The sequence below is a fragment of the Lepisosteus oculatus genome, chromosome 2 (genome assembly GCF_040954835.1).
Source record: "Lepisosteus oculatus isolate fLepOcu1 chromosome 2, fLepOcu1.hap2, whole genome shotgun sequence".
NCBI lineage: Eukaryota > Metazoa > Chordata > Actinopteri > Semionotiformes > Lepisosteidae > Lepisosteus > Lepisosteus oculatus.
Genome location: NC_090697.1, coordinates 63,447,672 through 63,468,507, shown reverse-complemented (window position 1 = coordinate 63,468,507; position 20,836 = coordinate 63,447,672). Strand labels below are relative to the sequence as shown.

The 20,836-nt window shown below is 36.8% G+C and overlaps 1 protein-coding gene across 2 annotated transcripts in view; it reads left to right on the top strand.

Moving 5' to 3' along the window:
* LOC102690782 (leucine-rich repeat transmembrane neuronal protein 4) overlaps positions 1-11,352 on the top strand; it is a 160,609-nt gene extending 149,257 nt beyond the window's left edge. Inside the window, exon 3 of one of the 2 annotated variants that reach the window (XM_015346213.2) lies at positions 1,418-11,352. In XM_015346213.2, coding sequence (XP_015201699.1) covers positions 1,418-1,636 — 219 coding nt within the window. In that variant the 3' untranslated portion in view covers positions 1,637-11,352. The remainder of the gene's footprint in view (positions 1-1,417) is intronic. The other variant, XM_015346222.2, reaches the window with a different exon arrangement.
* The last annotated feature ends 9,484 nt before the right edge of the window (positions 11,353-20,836 follow it).

Sequence of the window (20,836 nt, the reverse complement as noted above, 5' to 3'; positions counted from 1 at the left end):
AATATTTCAGTTATAACACTGCCTTTATATATTACAGACTGTAAAGAATAGATACATTACATTTTTCAATTACTAATTTAAATTGTTACATAAGAGTGAAGTAAACTAGTTCCCAAAGTGAGACCTGCCACCTTATAATACTTTTTTCCTTTTATTATTTTTCCCAATTTTATCTGAGAAATAAAAGTCATGCTTTATTATTGTGTTTATGCTTACTCTTATATACCACCAGGGTGTCATAAATAATAATACCAACTAATCTGGGTAAAACATGTGAGAATGCAGTTTAGAATACAATGTAACAATGTAAATACAGTAACATTTTAAAAGGACAAATTTCAGGCCAGATCCAAACCTCGAACTTTAAACTGTACAATACAGTCTAAAATTAAAAATAAGGAAAAATGACTTCTATAGTGTATTATGAGTACTTAGTCATTTTTACTTTTCTTCTTGTAAGGATGTAATCGTCTCTGAAAATAATAAAAAATAAAAAATGGTGGTGTGTGTGTGTTATCATGCATTGTTGAAGACCAATAAAAATAACAAGAAAACAAGTGTTGAATTTGATTATTTAATTTGTTTTATAGATTTGTACAGAAAAAACAACAAATCTAGACTCTCTCTTATTGGTCTATGTATGACCAGTCTTTAGTCCATTTTTTGGGGGGGTTGGGGCTAAAAGAAGGAATAGCTGCTATTGAAAAAGCACAGATCTCCAGAGGAATATGAAAATAATATTGGATAGTAAAGCACAGATTTAAGCACTCACTGTGAAATATATAAAATTAATGTGAGATAGAAAGCTGAATCCTGTATCACTCCTGTGATATGAAATGGGGGATGGGAACATTCATGAATTATTCCATTCATCCATTATCAGAAGCCAGCTTATTCCCGGTAAAGGTCATGGCAACTTGGAATATATTCCAGAAGCACAGAGCTCTAGACAAGACTACATCCTTGGCACTCACATACAGTAAAATACATACGGGCAAGCGTTTACAGACCATGTAGAGGTGTCACTTAACCTACCCAACACTCCTTTGGTGGATGAGAGGAAATCAAATAGCCTGGGGAGATTATGCAAACTCCACAAAGAAAACAGCCCAATGTGAAAAGGGTTATGCAATGGCAGCACTAACTGCCATGCCACTGTGCCATCTAAACCCATTCATGTGTCAATATTTTCTTTTTCAGGAGTCTGGTTTGATATACTCCGCGGTGTATATTCTTACACTCTTAGTTCAGTGTAAGAGTTTTTACACTGAAATCATCCATTAGCCTGGATAACAAACAGCTCAAGAAATATTGAATACTGACCTGAAAGAGATTGATCCCACTCACTTTTGCTCTTTTTCTCTCCCTCCATCTCTGTCTCTGTCACCTGCTCTCTCTTTCTCTTTCTGTTCTACAGATCCCTCACCAGGTGAGTGCGCTGACCTTCTACAGGTACGAACAGCCAATTGTGGACTACTGTCAGGCTCATCAGCCTCTGCACCTCAATGTGGGATTTGAGGGAGCCCCCCAAAGCCTGGAGAAACTTGGGGGTCGGGAGCATGGCACAATACAGACTCTCACTATCCCTTCTCGGGCTGCCACCTCCCTCACAGATCCCCGGACATCTCCACAGTGAAACTACCACACAATGGAAAGGATATATAAAGGACATCGCACCTTCCTACCTTTCCAGATGTTACTGTTTACCTGCTTGATTTGAACCTGACTGGCTTTATTATTTAGAGGATCACAGGCAGGTGGCAAATGTGATGAGGGTGTTGTTTTTTTGTGAGAACTGGCAACAGGCTTCCTTTGAGTAAACTGAATGTGTTCTGCAGTTCTTCAAAGGGTACATGCAACACACACCGCCACACAGTACAAAGCATTCTGTAATAAAAGAGAGTAGGATCATATATGTATAATAAAAAGTTTATAAAAGGAAGGCAGAAAGTGGAAAAGTACTGTTTACAAAAGGGCATACTGTACTGCAACATGGATAGTACCCATTTTCCTGTTATAAAAAAATGTCATTTTGTAATTCATTGTGGTTAAAAATACAAGGTGACAAAATCATTGCAAGCTATCTCAAAAAAGTAATATTTTAAAATATTATTAGTCAATGGAGCCATCTTTATTGCTCGATGATCAATGTCTTTACTAAAGGCCTTTTTAAAATTTGAAGAGTAAGCCCTTTTCTGTAGTGGAAGTGTGAGAGATGTATATAATAAATACGCTTGGAAAAGAGGAAGAAAACATGGGGAAAAAGAAGCTGAACTGCAGAACAACAAAAAAAGTTTGTTAGTCCTCAAAGGTTTCATGTTGTTAGTTTTAATAAGGCTGTCAATCACTTGTTCTAAGGGAATGAAACAAATTAGTGATTATTTGATTACGGGAATTGAGCCGTTTGGATTGAAAGAGGTTAATTGGGGTGCAGCTGTTTAGAATTTATGTTAAAAATATGGATTTGTCTTTTAATTGTGTCATTTAAAATGTAAGGCCAATAATTATTATTATTTGAGTGTGGAGCAACCTATATAGATGTGCCCAGATTCAAAAAACATTTCATTTAGAATAAAATGTTTTTTAAAATTCCATTTTTACAGAAAAAAAAACAAGTCAGATCTGGAGTGGTTTGTACAGTATATGTATTTTTTTTCACTTCAGGATTCACGAAAAAATTAAATCATTATTTTATGTTACTCTGTGTTATTTACTATAAGCTTTTAAAAGGCCTTAGACAACAAACCTATCCAACATGGCTCACTCATACTAATCTAATAATATACTAATAAAATGCCATCCGGTGTCATTGGTCCCCATTCAGTTTCAGTTCTTAAAAGATTGCTGGGAGATTTTTCTTCTGGAACACTTTAGATTGTCACGACAACCTTCCATCATCTGTGCACCGACCTCCCACTGCAAGGGATTGGAGTGACAATCCAGAATGTTTTGGAGACCAAAGCAACCTTTGAAGATAAGATTGTGTCTATATTTATAGTTATACATATATATGTGTATATATGTATAAAGAAAATTATCTGAAAGTGGATGTCAAACAATATTTTTCCTGGACTTTTCTTCAATGTTTTCATCTGTGTGGATTCCTTTCTGTCTTTCAATCCCTTTTGCTACTTTGACTTCACACACAATAGCCAGCCTGCAATGCCAATACAAATCCTAGGTGGATGAAAAGGGTTCCAGAACTGAAGAGGACCTAGGGATTGAGGGGAGGGGTGGGATGGGGCAAAACAACAGATTGCTGTTTATCTGAGACCTCCAGCTTTGTGGAACTTCATTGGGTGCACTTCATGTTTGGCAGTGTAAGCTTCAGGGGACTTTGAGAAACCTCTAAAGAAAACAGATGAACAAATCAAACCGGACTTGTTTTTCATGTAAATAGAATAAAAAAGGATGTCTTTACTTCTTCGAAAACACAACTTGGTGACCAAGAAGAGGAGCCTTATTTTACACCCAGGTGAGCCAGTGGAAGACAAGCAAGCAAAGAGGTAGGTGACAGGCTAAAGATGGAATGGTGAATTGACGTATTGGCCTTTGCTTTAAAGGTAAATGAATCTGCTTCTTTTTACATTTCCTGGAATGTTCACTTTTCTCTCTTGATTATAGCATGTATTCTTGAACCAGCTTGGCTTGTGTGAGAAATGTCCATTTAAACTTGGAGTAACCCACACTGTCAGATACTTAACAAGTAGCCCCAACTGTTTCTTATTGGCACTGTATAGCCTGTCTTTGTCAACATTTCATTTTTAAGGAGCTTTCTAGAAAAAATATTTTTTATGGTTCCTACAGTACGTTTCTACGAAAGAAGCTGGAACTAAAAAACTGTTAACATGCCAAATAACACCGAGAATGGATCAGTTTTAGAGATTCATTGAAAGAACACAATCTGAAACTCAAAGGTCATCTTATACAATCACATACAGGTACATATTCTAGAGTGATAAAGAAAACCCATTTCCCATTGTCATGAATTGTGGTTAGAAAATATATTTAATTAATACATGCCTAGTAAAATCTTTTTCATTTACCCACCAAATGAAACTACTTATGATTTGATTAAATATTGTTCAATGCATATTTTAGATTCTTATTTAATAACTTGTAAGTGACCTTGTACCATCAGCTTCATTTTGTGTTTAAAACATTTTTAGTAAGCAATGCCTTCACACACCCCATCCCAGGCATGCCAGATTCTGAATCATAATTTGTCAATCAACTAGTGCCATGGCACCAATTTCTCTGTCTGTTTGTTAGTTTGCATGACTGGAGAGGACACTTATAATGTCGCTGTAAACAGCAGTGGAGAAACTTTCGGTAAATGCTTGTGTTAAATGGAGCATGAAGAGTAAAGACAAGAATGCGATTGTTAGATGAAGCCTGTTATAGAACACATTCTGATCAGGAGAGAGTGAAGGAACAGCCTCTGAAAAAGAAAGCAGATCCATTTTTCCTCTAAGGTTTAATTAATTCCCTTTGATTTTTTTTTCTAGCACTTTTAATTATCATGCCAGGAGACCTTGCACTGAGGAAAAAAAATAGAAATATTAAGAGAGCATCTTATACCTGTCAGTCCCTTTGGAATGAGCACTAGAACATTCTCTGTAATCTAGGTCTCCGTGTATCCTTTTTCAGAAAATGACAGAAACTAAATTGCTTGTCAGAGAAGTGTTCACGGTTATTGATAAACGGCATTTTTTTCAAAAACTATTTTTTTTTTTACTTCCTGCTTTATGAATCATTTCGGGGAATTTTAAAAATGTGTAGGTAAAAACAGACCAGCACATATTATGAGATGGGGGTGAAATCCCTTTGACATTAGCAGTGCGTTCCTGATTTCCTGTTAAGATTTTTTCCAAGGATAAGGGTACTTGGATACTTCTGTATTTTGTCAATCGGCATAGCCCACTGGCAATTGTTGTTAAAATTCTGAGATTTGTCATGTTTCAGTAGGTAACACTGTATGTTTAGTTTTTTTGTCTTGTTCTGTGATGGATTCCAAAGGCTCACAAAAGTATCGTGGGACTAGAATGTGCAACCAAAGTCCCTTCCCTCAGCAGTGTAAGGACAGAGAAAGTTTTTTTTTTCACACCTTAACATTTTAATTCTTGCCCTGTAGTGGAACAATCTGATCTATTTAGCTTTATTCAGAAAATTGTGGGTAACCCAATGGTCTCAGACAGGAAGTGCTTGTTGAGATTGGGTTTTGTCTGACTGCACCAAAATTCTCCAAATGTCATCAGGATGGAGTGAGCTGTCATCCTGTCATCAGGGTATCCTTGGTTTGCTATGTGAGATTGGAATCTATGGGTTGCCATTGACAATTCCAAATGTCAAATGTGGAGTATCTCAACATCTGGTGTATATGAGAAGAACATTCTCAATCCTCTTCTGTGAAATTGTTGTTGCAATTGTGGAGAGGCAGATTGAACAACACATGGCAATTCCACACTGGGAGTGGAACTGACAATTTCAGGTTTAAAAAGTACAGAAAACACCCAAACTACAGAGTCTTTTTTCTACAGTATGTTTTTATTAATTATAAGCTTTGGAGTTTTGTTTGCCCGTGTGTTGGTACAGCTGCTCTACATTGTTATGAAGTATGCTTTCCATAGATTATAACATACCATCTTTATGTGAAGGCCCGTGGTCTCTTAAATTAATTTCCCCATCCACTGAATTAATTTTTTGACACAGCTGCCATTTACTCATTTAAAAAAAAAAATTAAAGTTCTTTAGTTTATTAGTATTAACCATATCCCTCAACTTGTAAAACAGCAATAACAACTGATGATGTCAAGGGGAAGAGTAAAGCCAATTCATTTCTTGTATTTATTTTGTAGAAGACATAAAAGGACACAGCAGGGGTGTCTGACGCAACACCCAAAACTAAAAAAGATACACATGACAAAAGACATCTTTAATGCAGACGAAGACAAACTTTTACCATTTACTCAAAAAACTTAACAGTACGGAATGAGCTATAAGAAGTATGTTACTTTTTGTAGTTACTGTATACTGTATCTGTATAGGCACTTTCTGTTATACAACACAGCTACAGTAACAGCCTCTTGACAACTCAGTAGCTGTTCTGTGAATTACATTACACATCACTGTAGGCACTGTTGATTAAAGAAGCCTGGGGAGATACTGATTTGACAAACTGGGTAAACAGAAAAAATCAAGGAGGTTAAGCCTGATTAGAAGGATTGGTTTGATTTCTATTTCTTACAAAATGGTGATAACCCTCGTGTCAGATGAGGTTGTTATCTGGCTCTATGATCGTGAGAGATCTTATGACAGGAAAGGTTTTGAGGTTTGCTCACATCTGAAATAGAATTATGACATTACTGCAAGAGCTGAAACTTAAATAACCCGTAGGTAGCTTAAAAATACAATTTAAGAAAAGTATTTCCATTTTTAAAGTTTCTTTTTATATAACAGCTCCAAACTCGCACATCATACTGATCTATTACCATCATACTGATCCCTTCCCATGTTGGCTTTGATCATTGAAAAACAGAAACACCAAATTACAAAATCAGATTGACATAAGTTATTAATGCATTTTATAAATTTGTTTTCAAACTATATGCAGAACAGCAGCAAAGATTTGGTTAATAATGTTTCATATCTTAAAGTATCATAGGGAGTATGGAGCCAGATGACAGCCCTAGAATCGGAGGTTTTAGAATCCATCTTTAGCCTGGAAGAAGAACAAAGTTTACAATTCCACAGAATAAACAAGAGCACATCACATGCTATGGTTCCACACACATTTTCCCGCCATTATACAGTGCAAGCAGGTAGTCTCATCCAGTTACTGTAAAGAGCAGCAAATTACTATATGCTGGAGGTAAACCTTTACCCACTTTGCCAAAATCCCTTATAATTCTACACTATACTACATGGTAAGGATAACAAGCTTCTTTTCATCTTGAAAGACATCGCTCTGTACATGTTATTTTCCAGTGAGACTTGTATCTGAAGTGTGAAAGCATGCCTCAACCACCACAGAACTGTACATTTTAATTTCCTTTAAACATTTTCTCGTGAGCAGGGGTATAAAAGTGCTCAACACACCCTTAAAACAAAAATTTGAATAAGAGTAAATATATAATGCTCAGACTCGGAGCCATCAGTCTGAGCCAGTGTACACAGATGTACTTTATTTTATTTCTTTGGTTTAGGTCTATGTCCCTGCTGGGAACTTGCAGATTGCCTTCAGGGCGGATGGGGGGGAGAGGTTGAAAAGGAGGGGGTAAAGCTTGGAGTATACCAAGGAATGCCTTTTTACATCTCTGTCTCATTCATAAAAATTGAAAACACAGACACACAAGAGAGAGTGCTATAGATATGGCTAGGGAGCTAGGGACTGAGATGTGAAGCTCAGAAGGCAAAACCATCCAATCTTATTAAGCAGGATGGGAGTTTTGTCCTTTGAATGTGCATTTTCTTAGTGCAAGAAATGTGTATACAGTACAGCATTTCACAACGCAGTCTAAAAAGACATACTAAGCTGCATTAAGTATAAATGTTCTTACTCTGATTTGGCTACTGTATCTGAGAAAAGGAAAGTAGTGAGGTTTCTATGGAGAGTAGCAGTTTTTATAATTAATAGTAATATTATTATCCAAGTTTCACAGCAGATCAGACAAATTATGTCTATTGTTGATGTCTATGCACTAACTTGCACTCTCAGTGCATATTAAGAGGACCTATTTTTTTTAAACTGACATTTTTTGCATTCATCAAGTCCTCTGTTGCCTCTATTTCAGTTAAAATAAGTCAAGGTCTACTTAAAAAACACCATACAGTTTCTGTATATCTGAAAGCACTGCAAATCTGGCCTGTAAAAAAAGCACTTGCTCACTGTGACGCTGCTTTCGTCCTCAGGGGGGAGAGTTGCTGTCTTGTTTTGAACCAATTCACCATTGGACAAGCTCACTGGTCATTCACTTTTCTTTACAGCATGTAGCACAGTGTTCCTGCTCAAAGAAAGGTTTAGTGTATGCACCCAGGTGTACCACTACCTACACTCTAAGATTTGTCTATGCTTAATACTGACCTGTTTTGAACTGAGTGGTGATCACATTGTTCAAAGGCTGTACTGTACATTACTCCACATACAGTAGGTATCCTAATATCCATGTGGCATATACTGTAACTGCATTTTTAGAGCATAGAACAATATGATTTCTCTCTTATGTTACTTACTAATGTTTTCCAGTACAATTCTGGGGAGACATTGTCATCTGTCTTTTTATTCCTACCAAACTCTTAATCGCTTAATTTAAATCTTTAATTGAACCATCAGTCTTTAACTAATCTGTTTTAATTCTATTTATCTCTGAATTATTCTTAGATTTTAAATGATAAAGTTTGTAGAGTCTGAAATATCCAGTTGTTAATGAGAAATAAATTGTTTCAAGAAGTCTGATTAAGTAGATGAAGAGTTTTATGAAGCACGAATGAAAGTAAAATCCTGGTCTGGGCTTGCTGAGGCTAAGCTGCGAAGGCACAGTGGTACAGTATATTGATTAGGGCTCTCTAGATCTGAAGCTCTTAGCCTGATGGTTATAGATTTACGTCTGTACTGTGGTCATTGTTTTTTCTTTGAGACAAATGTTTTATCTCACTTTTTAATACTTCTATATAAAAGAATACCATATGTTATTGCAAAGGGTTTAAACGAGTGGACCAGTATCATACACAGAGAGAGTCCTGTACTCTCAGTTCAGTTATCATTATCAACTCTAGGATTAAGCTTTGGTCTATGGCAATATTAATAGAATGGCGTCTAACTACTTATATCAGGTGCTATTGCAGAATGAGAATTAGACCTTTTAATATTGCACAGTTTTTAATGTTTCAGAAAATGTAAAACTACAGTTTACCCTACACAAAGTATGAATATTTCCAATTTAATGACCCAGTATACTGTATAGTTGTATGCACTAGCCACATAAATACACCCTCATATTGTATCCAGATTCTAATGTTTTAGTTCCACTAATCACTTTACTGTATTTCCCAATGACCTAATTAGATCCCACCACACATAATACCACAGTGAATTGCAACCCTGCATAACAAGGTCTAAAACTGAATATTGCAAGCATTCCCTGCAAAGAGTATGTACATAAATGCCATGTCAAGGTCACAGACATCAGTTAAAAGTCCTTATTTGCAGTCCATTTGCAGTACCTTTGGATGGGGGAGTTTAAAAAAAGTGTTGTTATTATATCTGCCTTGCAAGACAGTAACGCCAACAGAAACAGCTCACAATTTCCATTTAGATTGTGTTAGCAAAACTCATGGATGTGTGTCCTGCGCAGTTATTCTCAAAACATACACTTTACAATACATGACGGTTTCCCAGTCCTTGAGATCCCTGAGCCTTCAGGTATTCATTCCCCACTATGCCCTCAGTTACTTAATTGCACCCTTAATTGAACTAATAATGATTTTAATTAGAGCTCTTTGGTAGATTGCAGGTCTCAGACTGTTGGGGATTTTCAATGTACCTCTGAGATTTTATATGTAACTTAATATCTGCAAAAGGGCTGCAAACTGTTAAAATATGAATGAAGAAATAGTGAAGTTCAGGACTGTACTTTAGAGCTAAATTATAATGAAAACCAGAAGACAATGGGGTCCCAGGGCTGGGAGGCCCTGCTGTATGCCTTCATTATTCAAAATGGAGTAATTCCAGCCAATTCTAGTGCTCTGTGACAGCCTGAGCCTTAATGGTAATATTGACCTAGTGAATCATCCAATAAATACATAAGGAAGGCTATGAAGGCTATAAGGAAATTCAGCAATGGAAGGGAAGGATAATGTTTTGAAACCACTTCAAAGTAAGCATCTCTCCCCTGCTTCAACTGGCTGGGGAGCCTTTTCACATAATTTCTGCTGCAGCAGGCCACTCTTGGCACAGGGAATAAGTCCCAACAAGACACTCTATTAATCTACAGTAGAAAGAAGACACTTTCACATATATGGGCACATATATGTTATGAAAAGGTGAGACTCAAAAGAAAATGAAAAAAATCTTCACTAAGTTGAAATTTACAAAACTGAAAACTGTTAACATCTTAACTTAAACCATTAGATCTTGTAAGATTTGAAGAACAACAGAGCATAAAAATCCATGAACATTCTTAAGATTACATTAAAAAAAACATTAAGGAATACAATTCCCTGATTTATCAGTTACAAACGTATTTGTCACAATCACTTTATCCAACAAAAGCAGTGAAAAATTGTGCCAACATAGTTTATTTCACTAAAGTGCCCATTTATAGAACTGAGAGTCGATGGAAGGCTGGACGTCTCATGAGTCTGCTGATTTCAATGCTGTGGAATTTGAGACTTAATAGTATACACTAGTTGATTTTTTTTTTTTACAAATGGGAGTGGGGGGGGGAGATTTCTCCTTCCATAAAGAAACGTATCCAAGAAAATGTCTATTAATCAATAATTGTATATTATTCTCAGTCCTTGAAGTTTGAAGCTGGTCAATCAGGTTCATTATTAGACGGACAGAATTCCATGTTCCTCAACATCTCACATTACGCAAATTGTCGTACCTTTATATTCACTCCAGCACATGCACGTTGCCCTCCCCATTCTGTACTCTTTAACCAACCACAAACCAATGTTTCTATTTGCCTCATTCCCTCTTTGTCTTGTAAGCCAAGAGGCTGAATCAAGTAGGTAAAGAGGTTAAACAAATATATAAAAACTAAAATATTTTACGTTTATAACATGATTCATATAATAACAGGGTTGTCAAAAATATCCTGGATTCATAGTACATGGAACCTTTTTTTTCAAAAGTTAAGGAAGTACTGTAATCTAATTATCTCATGAACTGGATGTTTGTCTTTTCAAAATGTTTTAGCTTTAGGTTTTAGGTCTGGAAACACATGACACACATGACCCAAGATATGGTAGCTGAAAAGCTAGTTCAGTAGTGGGCAGAAGTTTCACGTCTATCCAGTTGATGTAAAATTGACAGAAAAGTATTAATTTGAGGCTTAGATGGAATTAAAACTGGGAAGTTATGCAGTCTTTTCAGGAACTGATTTTGACAGCCCTGTTTTCCAGGTGTCCTGATCATTTCAACATTGAGTTTAGTTTATCGCAAAATACTTTTCCTTTGGTTGCATGTAAATAATCCAGGACAAGCCATTACTCATGGTTTTGTAAACAGCCCAAGTCGTTCCATGACATCCTGATTTCAGGCAAAACATGGCTCTTCTTTAAGTATATTATTGTCAGAAATGTTTTGTAAAATTTTGATGACGAAAAATAAAAATAAATGAAAAAACAGTGATATTTGTGTATATTTACCTCATTACAGTCGAAAATGGGTATTTGTGGTACTGTATGACTCAATGAACTTAATCAGAATTAAGTTTCCTAAATAATGGTATACTAACCTGTTCAAACAATATGTTCTTCAAGGAAAACTGATTTTATTACTGGGCAGTACAGTGGAGTGGTGGTTACTGCTTCTAATAGTCAATTCAGATATCTTGGTTCTGATTTGGAATAGGACTCCTTCTGTTTGGATTTTTTATGGTCTCCATGTATTTGTCTGAGTTTCTACAGGTGCTCTGATTTCTTCACACAAACAACACCCTTTCCAGGTTAATGAAAGTCTGAAAATTGCTCTCCCCTTATACAGTATGTGCTCTGACACTGATGACAGTGGTACCCTGTCCAGGGTGTAACCTACCTCAAACCCTTTGCCTCCAGGGCTAGGCTTCAGCTGACCGCATCTGTCATAGAACAAAGCAGTTACTGAAAATAAAATATTGATGCATATGTCCTTAATTTCTAAGGTCATATATTCATTGTTTCTAAACACAGAGAAAAAAAAATTATATCACCTTCAAACATGTTTTTCAGAACTTTCAGAAATTGAGATTATTTGATTACTGAGAACAAGTTAAATAAGAATAGTATTGTAGTTCTGTTTTTTCATAAGAGGTATAAAATTTTTAGATTTCCACAGATGAAATTTTTGGGCTATTTTTTGCTCTTCAAAGTTACATGTACTGTATTCTCCATGTTATTATTTTTCTTATATTAGTACAAGTCATCGATACTAGAGACAATTTAGTTTTGATTAGCCATATTGTGGTTTCCAGGAAGCTTTTAATGGTGTTGATTGCAAGTTATTTAGCCCTCCAAATGAATAAAAGCTGCTTAGATTCACTGTGATTGGCATGTGTTCAAATTATCTGTGGCTTGCAGTTTTCTTTTTTAAATCATTAATCAAAATGTAAGCTTGCTGGTTTAAATCAGTGATGTAAAGGTTAGACAAATTATTCAATCAATTTGCAAGTCAGTTAACATTTTAATAAAAATTATAATGACAATAATATTCATATTCATATTCGACCATAAGTAATGAAGAATCCCAAGCAATTTTGTTCAATTTTAATACGCATCTTCACAATAGGATTGTCACTAATGTACATTAACAAACATCTGGCATTTAAGTTTAACTGCTGAATCAGACAAATTGCACCAGTTAGCGCAAAACTGCTTGTTCTAACTCACATGAGTCAGAGGGTCTTCTGTCTTTCGTTCTACCCAAGGGGTTTCAATTACTTAGCGGAATTGAAGTTTCTGTCTTTATTAGACCAATTTACTAGAACTTCCTAGTCCAAAACTCATAGTATAAGCTTAGGGGTGGGGATGAGCCCCAGGTCAATTGGACAATTTAAGACAAAATGAGCTTTGTATGTCTCCTCCAAATTGAAACTATACTTTATATGCAGAAAACTGAACAGTATTAAATAATTTGTGGGGTTGTTTCTTTTTTTGCCAACTGTAATTTTCACTGTTCAGATGATCTGAAGAACCGATCCACATTACTAACACAGTAAAGAATCTGTGTGAAATAAAGCGCTGTATTACTTGGCAGAGGGGTAAAGCAAATTTATAATTTGGCCTCTGCAAAATACTAATGTAATAAAAGGAATGACGCAAAACCATACAAGCAGATAATTTACATTATTGTTTTTTGTTTTGTATAGCACTATTGCTTTTTAATGCTGCCTCATGAGAATTGCACAACATTCAATTTTCAGACAATTAATGCTCATCTCAAGTGTCAATTTCTTCCTGTTTAAAAGAAATGTGAAAAATACACCCTGTCTCAAAGTATTAGCTTGATCTGGGGCCAGCTGGCAAGCCTAGGTAGGAAACCTTGGAAAATCCTCTCCATTTGATTGTCAAGATATTTTTTTTCATCTTTAGTTATTGTGGTGATGTTAAGCACCAGTGTCAATTAAAATGCTGGTTTGATTGAATGAAACAGAAGTGCCAATCACTGGTGGCTCTTGAGGGGAGGCTAATGTTACTTAAAAAAGATTTAAATATTGCCTCCTCAAACATGTTTTAAACCATCTGTGAGCTATCACTTAACACAGGAAAAACCTGTTATTTGCTAATTGCAATACTAGATTTCATGCATTTTCCTCTATTTTCTGTCTCCACATTGTTTTCAGTATCAATCATTGATAATGCAAAAAAATGTCCCTGAAGATCTGAATTATAAATGTTTCAGGGTTTCTAAAGACCACATTCTTTACTGATTATTGTGACAATATCAATTGTAAGCTCACAAAAACAATAGTATATGCCATCATTGAATGAATAGGCCTACAGCATGCATTTATTTTAGGACAAAGATTACAATCATACAGCAGCATTGCAACATCCACAAAAAATCTACTTTAAGGTTTCAAATTATATTTAAGAGCTAATAAAAACAACAATATTAAAATGGGCCTTTTTCTTTATAAAAATAGCTTGATGCAATTTTACTTTTTAATATCAAATATAATTTTATATTGTACTGTATGTTCTTCCTGTGTCCACGTGAGTCTTCTCCAGATGCTCCTGTTTCCTTCCCCAGTCCAAAGATATACAGTACATTATTATGAAAATAAACTTTATTCCAGCAACTCTTTCAAAGAATAGAATTCTAATAAAGCAATACAATTATTACAATTCAAAATGGTCTCAAAGTGGTGATTGTCCATTACCAATCAATCTTTTTAGCAACAATTTTTAAGGCTGGATTTGAATAACAAAGTCCCTCCAAGCCTCCAGGGTTGTATCGCTTGCTGTCGTTATAACCTGTCCTGTCTCAGAAATTGCAATAGTCCAGCTTTTCTGCAGGAGCTCAAAGGAACAGGTTTTAGTATTTCCTCTTCAGCCCTTGTATAAGACCCATAGTCCTTTCCAGCACTCTTTTGCTGTAGAGAAACACCACCTGGCTGCATCACGCTTCATTCTTTCTGTGAGGGTCTCAAGGATCCTCCACCCCAACTCCTTTGCCCTCTACTATGTGCTACATGAGAGTATTCCTCCCATTCCATAGTCCTTGTTTTCTAAGGGACACCAGCAGACACAGCAGATAATAAAGTATGTCCCTTTGTCCAGTGTGGTCAGTGCCAGCCCCAGCAGAATGAACTGGTAACTTAGCCCCACACAACTTTAGTGAAGGGATAGTACCAGAACACCTGCTTCTGCATCTTTTTGAAAACACATGTCCCGGGATCAGAGTGGGTTCCTGGTGAGAGAGTGCCTGTAAAGTAACTCTCTGTTTGCCAGCTTCTGGTGCACGGCCATCCAGTTAAAATCCTTCAGCTTGTTCCATTGTCTGTGTCCTTCCCAGGACCTGCCCTCCCCCCCCCCCAGACAAACTTGAAGACCATTCCTTGCAGTTCTCATCTGAATCTGGCTGGCACCTGGTACACCAAGGCCAGGTAAACTAAAGCCGGAAGGATGTCCACTTTCAACACCATCACTTTCATTGTGGGTGTCAGCGATGGTGTTTTCCACAGACCCAGCATTCGCTTTCACCTTGGCAGTCCTCTCTGTCCAGTTTATGGCCTCACTGTCCTGGCTCTGGATTGAAACCCCTAGTAATTTAAGGAGGCCCGTGCAGAGCACGAGACCTTCTGGCATTGTGTTCCTAACCCTCCAGGGTACGATGAACTTGACCTTGCTCTTTTGGCAGTTTAGTACTGTTTAGTACCTTGGAGTCCAGCTCCATAACCTGCAGCACTTTTTGCAACTCCCTGTCCGAGTTCAGGAACAGCGTCATAGCATATGTGTGCTGGAAGATCTTGATGCACGACTTCTCCCGTGCCCCCCGGTATCGCCAGGCCATTAATGACCAGGTCCTGTCTCACCACCACTGCCAATGGTTCTGTTAAGTGAACGTAGAGAAGAGGTGAAGAATATACCCTTGTCTTACTCTGGGGGATGAAATCCCCTAGATGTCCATTGACGTTGACCCTGCTGCCCACTTCAGATTACAGTATCTTTATCCAGAAGCTGAAGCTTTCTCTAAATCTGAAGCATTCCAACAGTATGAACAAATAGCTGTTGTTAACTCTGTTGAAGGCATTCTCCTGGTCCAGGAGAAACTATCATCATGGTTACATTTCAGTCCTTGGTCCAGGCGATGGTATCTGGAAGAAGTTGGAGTTTCCAACTGACAGATTGCCCCTCCACCCCACATGTCTGGTCACTGTTGATAATGTGGGGCAGGGCAGTCTTCAGTCTGCTGGCCTGCAGCTTGGACAACATCTTGAAATCAATGTAGAGCATTGTTATAGGCCTCCAGAGGTTGGCCACACACCCCCCACCTTGACAAACAGGAAGATGACACTTTCCCTCGTCATGTGTCTGTGTTTTCCCTGGCAGAAGATTTTTTGTGCCACCTCCACCAGGTTTGTCTCCAGGATGTCCAAGAAGCAGCTAGTAAAATTCCTTGGGAAGTCTGTCTGGCCCCTTCACCTTGCCATTCTCCATCGACAAAAGTGCTGCCCTGAACTCCTCCTCTGTCACCGGTTCTACCAAATCCTCCCTCACCTTCTCCAGCATCCCTGCTGCCTCCATTTTGTTGATCTTGTCAAGCAACTCCTCTTCCAACTCTCCCTCACAGGCTGTGGATCACTGTCCTTTTTTCTGGGATCCTAGACTTGGTTAAAGAAATAAGATGAATAGGTTTCATTATTCTCATAATGTTCCTTTTGTGCTTTGGACAGGAAAGACTTGGTTTTCTCAGTGTACAGGTTGCACAGCCTCTCCTTCAGCCCCCTTGCTCAGGCTGAATTGAAGACTTCGCTGAGCTATAAACCTCCATCTTTTTCATCTGCAGTAGGTCTGTATCAGAGTTCTTGTCCTTTCTTTCACTGCTTCCCACCACTCCACTACCAAGCTGTAGCCACACTTCATTTTGGTGAATGGTTGGATAGATGGGAAACTGGCCCTGGTGTGATTGTATATGTGTTTATGTCTATATGAGCCCTGCGATGTACAGGTATCCCATCCAGGGTATATTTGCCTTGCACCCGTTGCTTGCCAGGATATGTTCTGGCTTCCATGCAACCCTGTATTGGGTAAAAGGGTTAGAAGCTAAATGGCTGGATAACATTTTATATTGTAAAATATGTTAATATTACTCAGATTGCCGGAAATTATTTTTCCCATTATCTTGAGCGCTATGAAAAACAATACATAGAAAATGTAATAATTAAACACAAGGAAACACTTCCTGTAATTAATGGATTTTTCCATTGTACTTCCCTTTTAACTGATATCTGGTGGTTCAAAATGAATTTGAAATCAGCAATATTAGGAAGTCCCTTTAATGTAGCCTTAGCCTTTCTTCAGCTGGTACAGCAGGACTGCACAGCTGAAAAATTCTAACTCCATATCAAATTAATAGTCCCTTCACAACATCAGTTGGCGTACGTTTTCTGTTTCCTACTGTACAGCTTCACAGGTCATGTCCTGAGGACCCTTGCATCATCATTGAATTTCTCAACGACTTAATTCAATTCATGATGTGCTAATTAGTCTTTTTTTAATTGTTCCAGCTCTGACACTATTGGGGATTTCAATTTAAACCTAATAGCATTGTCAAGTAAGTTGAAGTGTGAGCTTTTTGGAACATAAAAAAGAACTTTAATAAGTACTGATCAATAAATTATTACCATTCCTCACTTTTGGGCTCAACTAAGTTATTGGATGGAGTATACAAGTCAAGAGTTGAAAAATGTTTTGGCTGTATACTGTACATGGGAGCAGGGTGTCGTAAAACAGGAATGTTGATAGAAAGCTCTGTACTGTAAGGTAAAGAAAAAGTGTTTCTCTAATTAAAGTGCGAGGGAAAATACTAAACACCACAAAACCAAAAAAAATAAGCTACTCTTTGAACTTCTCACTAGATTTCTTCAGTCTCTCTAGCTGTAGCCAGGCAGCTAAGCAGCTTACAGGCTGCAAAATAAAGTTTCTTCCTCTGCAGCTTTCAAACTCATCAATTTTGTTGTTTCCCAGTTGGTCAGACCCTTTCTTCTGTCCTTCTCTCTGGTACAGATTACATAACAGAGAACCGGTTTTCTGTCCCTAGACTGTAGAAAAAAGACCAACTCTGTAATCCCCCTTTCCTCATTTAAAATTGTCACCTGTCTTACAACAATTGTTCAAGTGACTGAGGATTGCAGGTAATTCCCCACAGCTTTTTGGGGAATGTAGTTTAGATAAGAGTGCCCACTTGTCTAAACCTACTACCCTCTAACAAACCTCTTTCACAAAAGTGTCTTTTTTAATTTATTTAATTTTATTCCTTAAAAAAAGTATTTTAGTGATAGCAAAACCAAGTATGGCTGTGCATCTTGATTTCTCAAAAATCAAAACAGCAGAATCATAGATGGACTTACACATTCAAAGGTCCTCTCACAGACATTTCTTTGATGAATATGAACTTTCTTTGAACCTGTCTGAAAAAAATAGGAAATGTATAAATCACTTAGTAATTAACAATTATTATACTTCTAAAACTGTACAGTAAGTTAAATCACTGCCATCCACACTGTTCCTTTTTTAACTGTTTTTTCATCTCCATAACTTCAGAGGCGCTCAGACCCAATGGCATTTATTGTGCAGCCCAACACCTCAGAGTAGCTTTCAGTTTCAGACAGAGATGAGGGGAACCGCCTGCTACTGTTGCTAATTTCCCAGGGGAATGAGTTCCGTGCAGCATTCAGGCACTCTCATTACTCTACATTGCCTGAGTGAAAAGCCAGAATGTCAACTCTGTACTGGTCCAGGTTATTTTTAAACGTGTCTCTGGAAGGCAAAAATGGAGTCCTCTTGCAAACACAGAGACAGCCTACATGCCCTCAATCAGAACACATCTGAAAAAGCTAGCTCCATCAGTACCATTTGTCTATTAAGATAGGCACAAAAAAATGTCAAATAAAAATGGCCTAGTGTAATTCAGTGTGTGTGCTCTGACACATTTGTTGAAGTCAATGTAAGTCCAATTAACCAGAGCAAATGTTTTAAAAGGCAAATAAAATATCATTTTACGATATGTCCAGAAATTACAATGTTTGATGTCTTCAACTAGGGAAAGACTTAGAATTTGTATAATGTATACAGTACATGTTTAACTTTTAGCCTGTGTGCAAACACTTCTAAAATTTGAAGATTTATACATTAATATGTACTGTACAGAATGTAATAAATGTCTGACAATGTATGCAAATGCTATGGAAAGAAAAAAGTAAGAAGATTAAAGATATTCAAATGGTATTCTCAGATCACTTCTTTTTGGCATGTAAAACTTGCATGCTAGTTTGCACAAATGAAAAACGGTGTAATGAGCCGAGAACCTCCTTGTACACACTAAAAAGTGTCATTTTCAAAGAATAAAAAAGGAATGAGAAATGTTGAGAGCCTAAAGGACACTGAAATCTAGAGATTGCTAGACAAACCATACTTGGAATGTTAAAGAAAAGAAACCTCCCAATAGGTTGAGAATAGGCATCCTGCTGGTGTGACAGTGGGAACAAATTCATTCATCAACAGCTCCGCGTCTGTGTGTTTTAAATTAACCTGTCCAGATTCAGCTGTAAAAGACATTTCAGTATGCTTCAATATTTACTGTACCTCCAATTTGTTCTGCCCTCCCTCATCTCATCTCTCACTGCATATCCCACATTTGCTTAATCTCTTCCCAGTCTTTATAAACATTGGAGCCTATGTATAGCATCATTGCACCTAGACGCTCAAATGTTCAGTGAAATGTCTGATGCGGTACCTCTTCACATTAGACTTACACCTAAGTTACACAAATTTAAAATAGATCCATGTAGCTATGCTAATAAGATGCTAATGCTTTCTAACGCATGTACAGTATCTATTAAAATGGCACTGAATACCAACATACTTGTGGGTTTTAGACACATCTAAGGAAAGATTATTTACAAGTATCTTCGTAAAAAAGAGGCTCAAAATGATCTAGAAGCCCATCCCTGTGTTAATTTATAACTAATTTATCAGAAGTAATTAATTTGTGCAGCACCTGTACTATGATGTTGTACACTGTACTGCTTTAACTTTGTATGTACTGTAGGTGAATGAATGTTGGCTAAAGTTAAGGGAGGGAGAGTGCAGTAGTCTGTTTACTGGCTTTAGGAGTAGCAGCCTCCAGTTGTCTCACAAAGCATATTTAATCAAATTTAGGGAACAAAAGCATTAAATATCCTATGTCCAACATTGTCTCATATACAGTATAAGATCCTGCAGTCAATAAAGCCCTGCTAGGGTATTTAACCCTTGTAAATGGTTTTCAATACAACTGAAATCTCATTATTGTCGTTATTAGTCAAGATGAATGTGGTCTATAGACACGAATAGAAGACACCTGCAGAAACTGAGGGAATAGGGCTTTCACAGATCACGGTTGCAAGAACACTGAACAAGAGAATGTACTGTATCATCTTACATGTCATACATATGACTTTAAGATCCAGAATTTAACTGTTATTGAATAAGGAAAAACTAAATAGGAATGATTTAAAATACAATTGAAGACAACATGTGGTAACAGCGCATTCATGCATAGTATATAATGTCAATGCGCATTCAGCAACACAACCCAAAATTAATATTAAGCACCAAGGAATGAGTTCTCCCAGAGTTGGTGCTTCAATACTCCCAATTATTTAATTATACATTTAATTGGACAATTAATCTACTTAATTACGTCTTATGAGTAATGTACTGTACACTATTAATTATTCTAGAAGATTTGCAATATTGTACTTACAAAAGGTTTGTTTAATATAAAATTATTAAGCAAACTATTCATTTAATTAACTTTCAATTAAAATCAGATGAAATGCTAGTAGAGAAGGAAAAGCAGGAAACAAGGGTGTCCACATACATTTAGCAGACATCAATCACAACCTGCAAATCCTATTCTGAATATTCAATTGACAACAATCAACTGAAAATGTTCCTGTGTCCCAATGTACTTAAATTTGGAGTTCGAGGTTCAGATTTAATTCAAGGCCAGGTTAAATCCAAGCACTGAATTTAAAAGATACTGTAATTTTGAAAAGGCATTTGTACAGCAGTCAATAGCGTACTTAAATAACCTTCAGACACATTGTCATGTTCCACATCTGAGCACACACTCCTTAGTTATTTAATAAACTTTAAGGTCACTAATTAAGAAGATTGTTCTTGGAGTGAATCAGAATTGAATAGGAGCATATGAATTTCTGGACTGCTGTAGAGTGTACTGATATGTAAAATAAAAAAAAATACATTGTTATAAAATGACTGAAAAGCTTTTGTAATCACAGCATTTTTTAGCCAGTTAAACCTGCTAATAAAATTAAATAAATCCAAGAGCTAATCTAATGTTCTGTATACTTTCATAAAACAGCTTAAAGACCTATGCCTTCAGATAAATTTGAAATGAAGT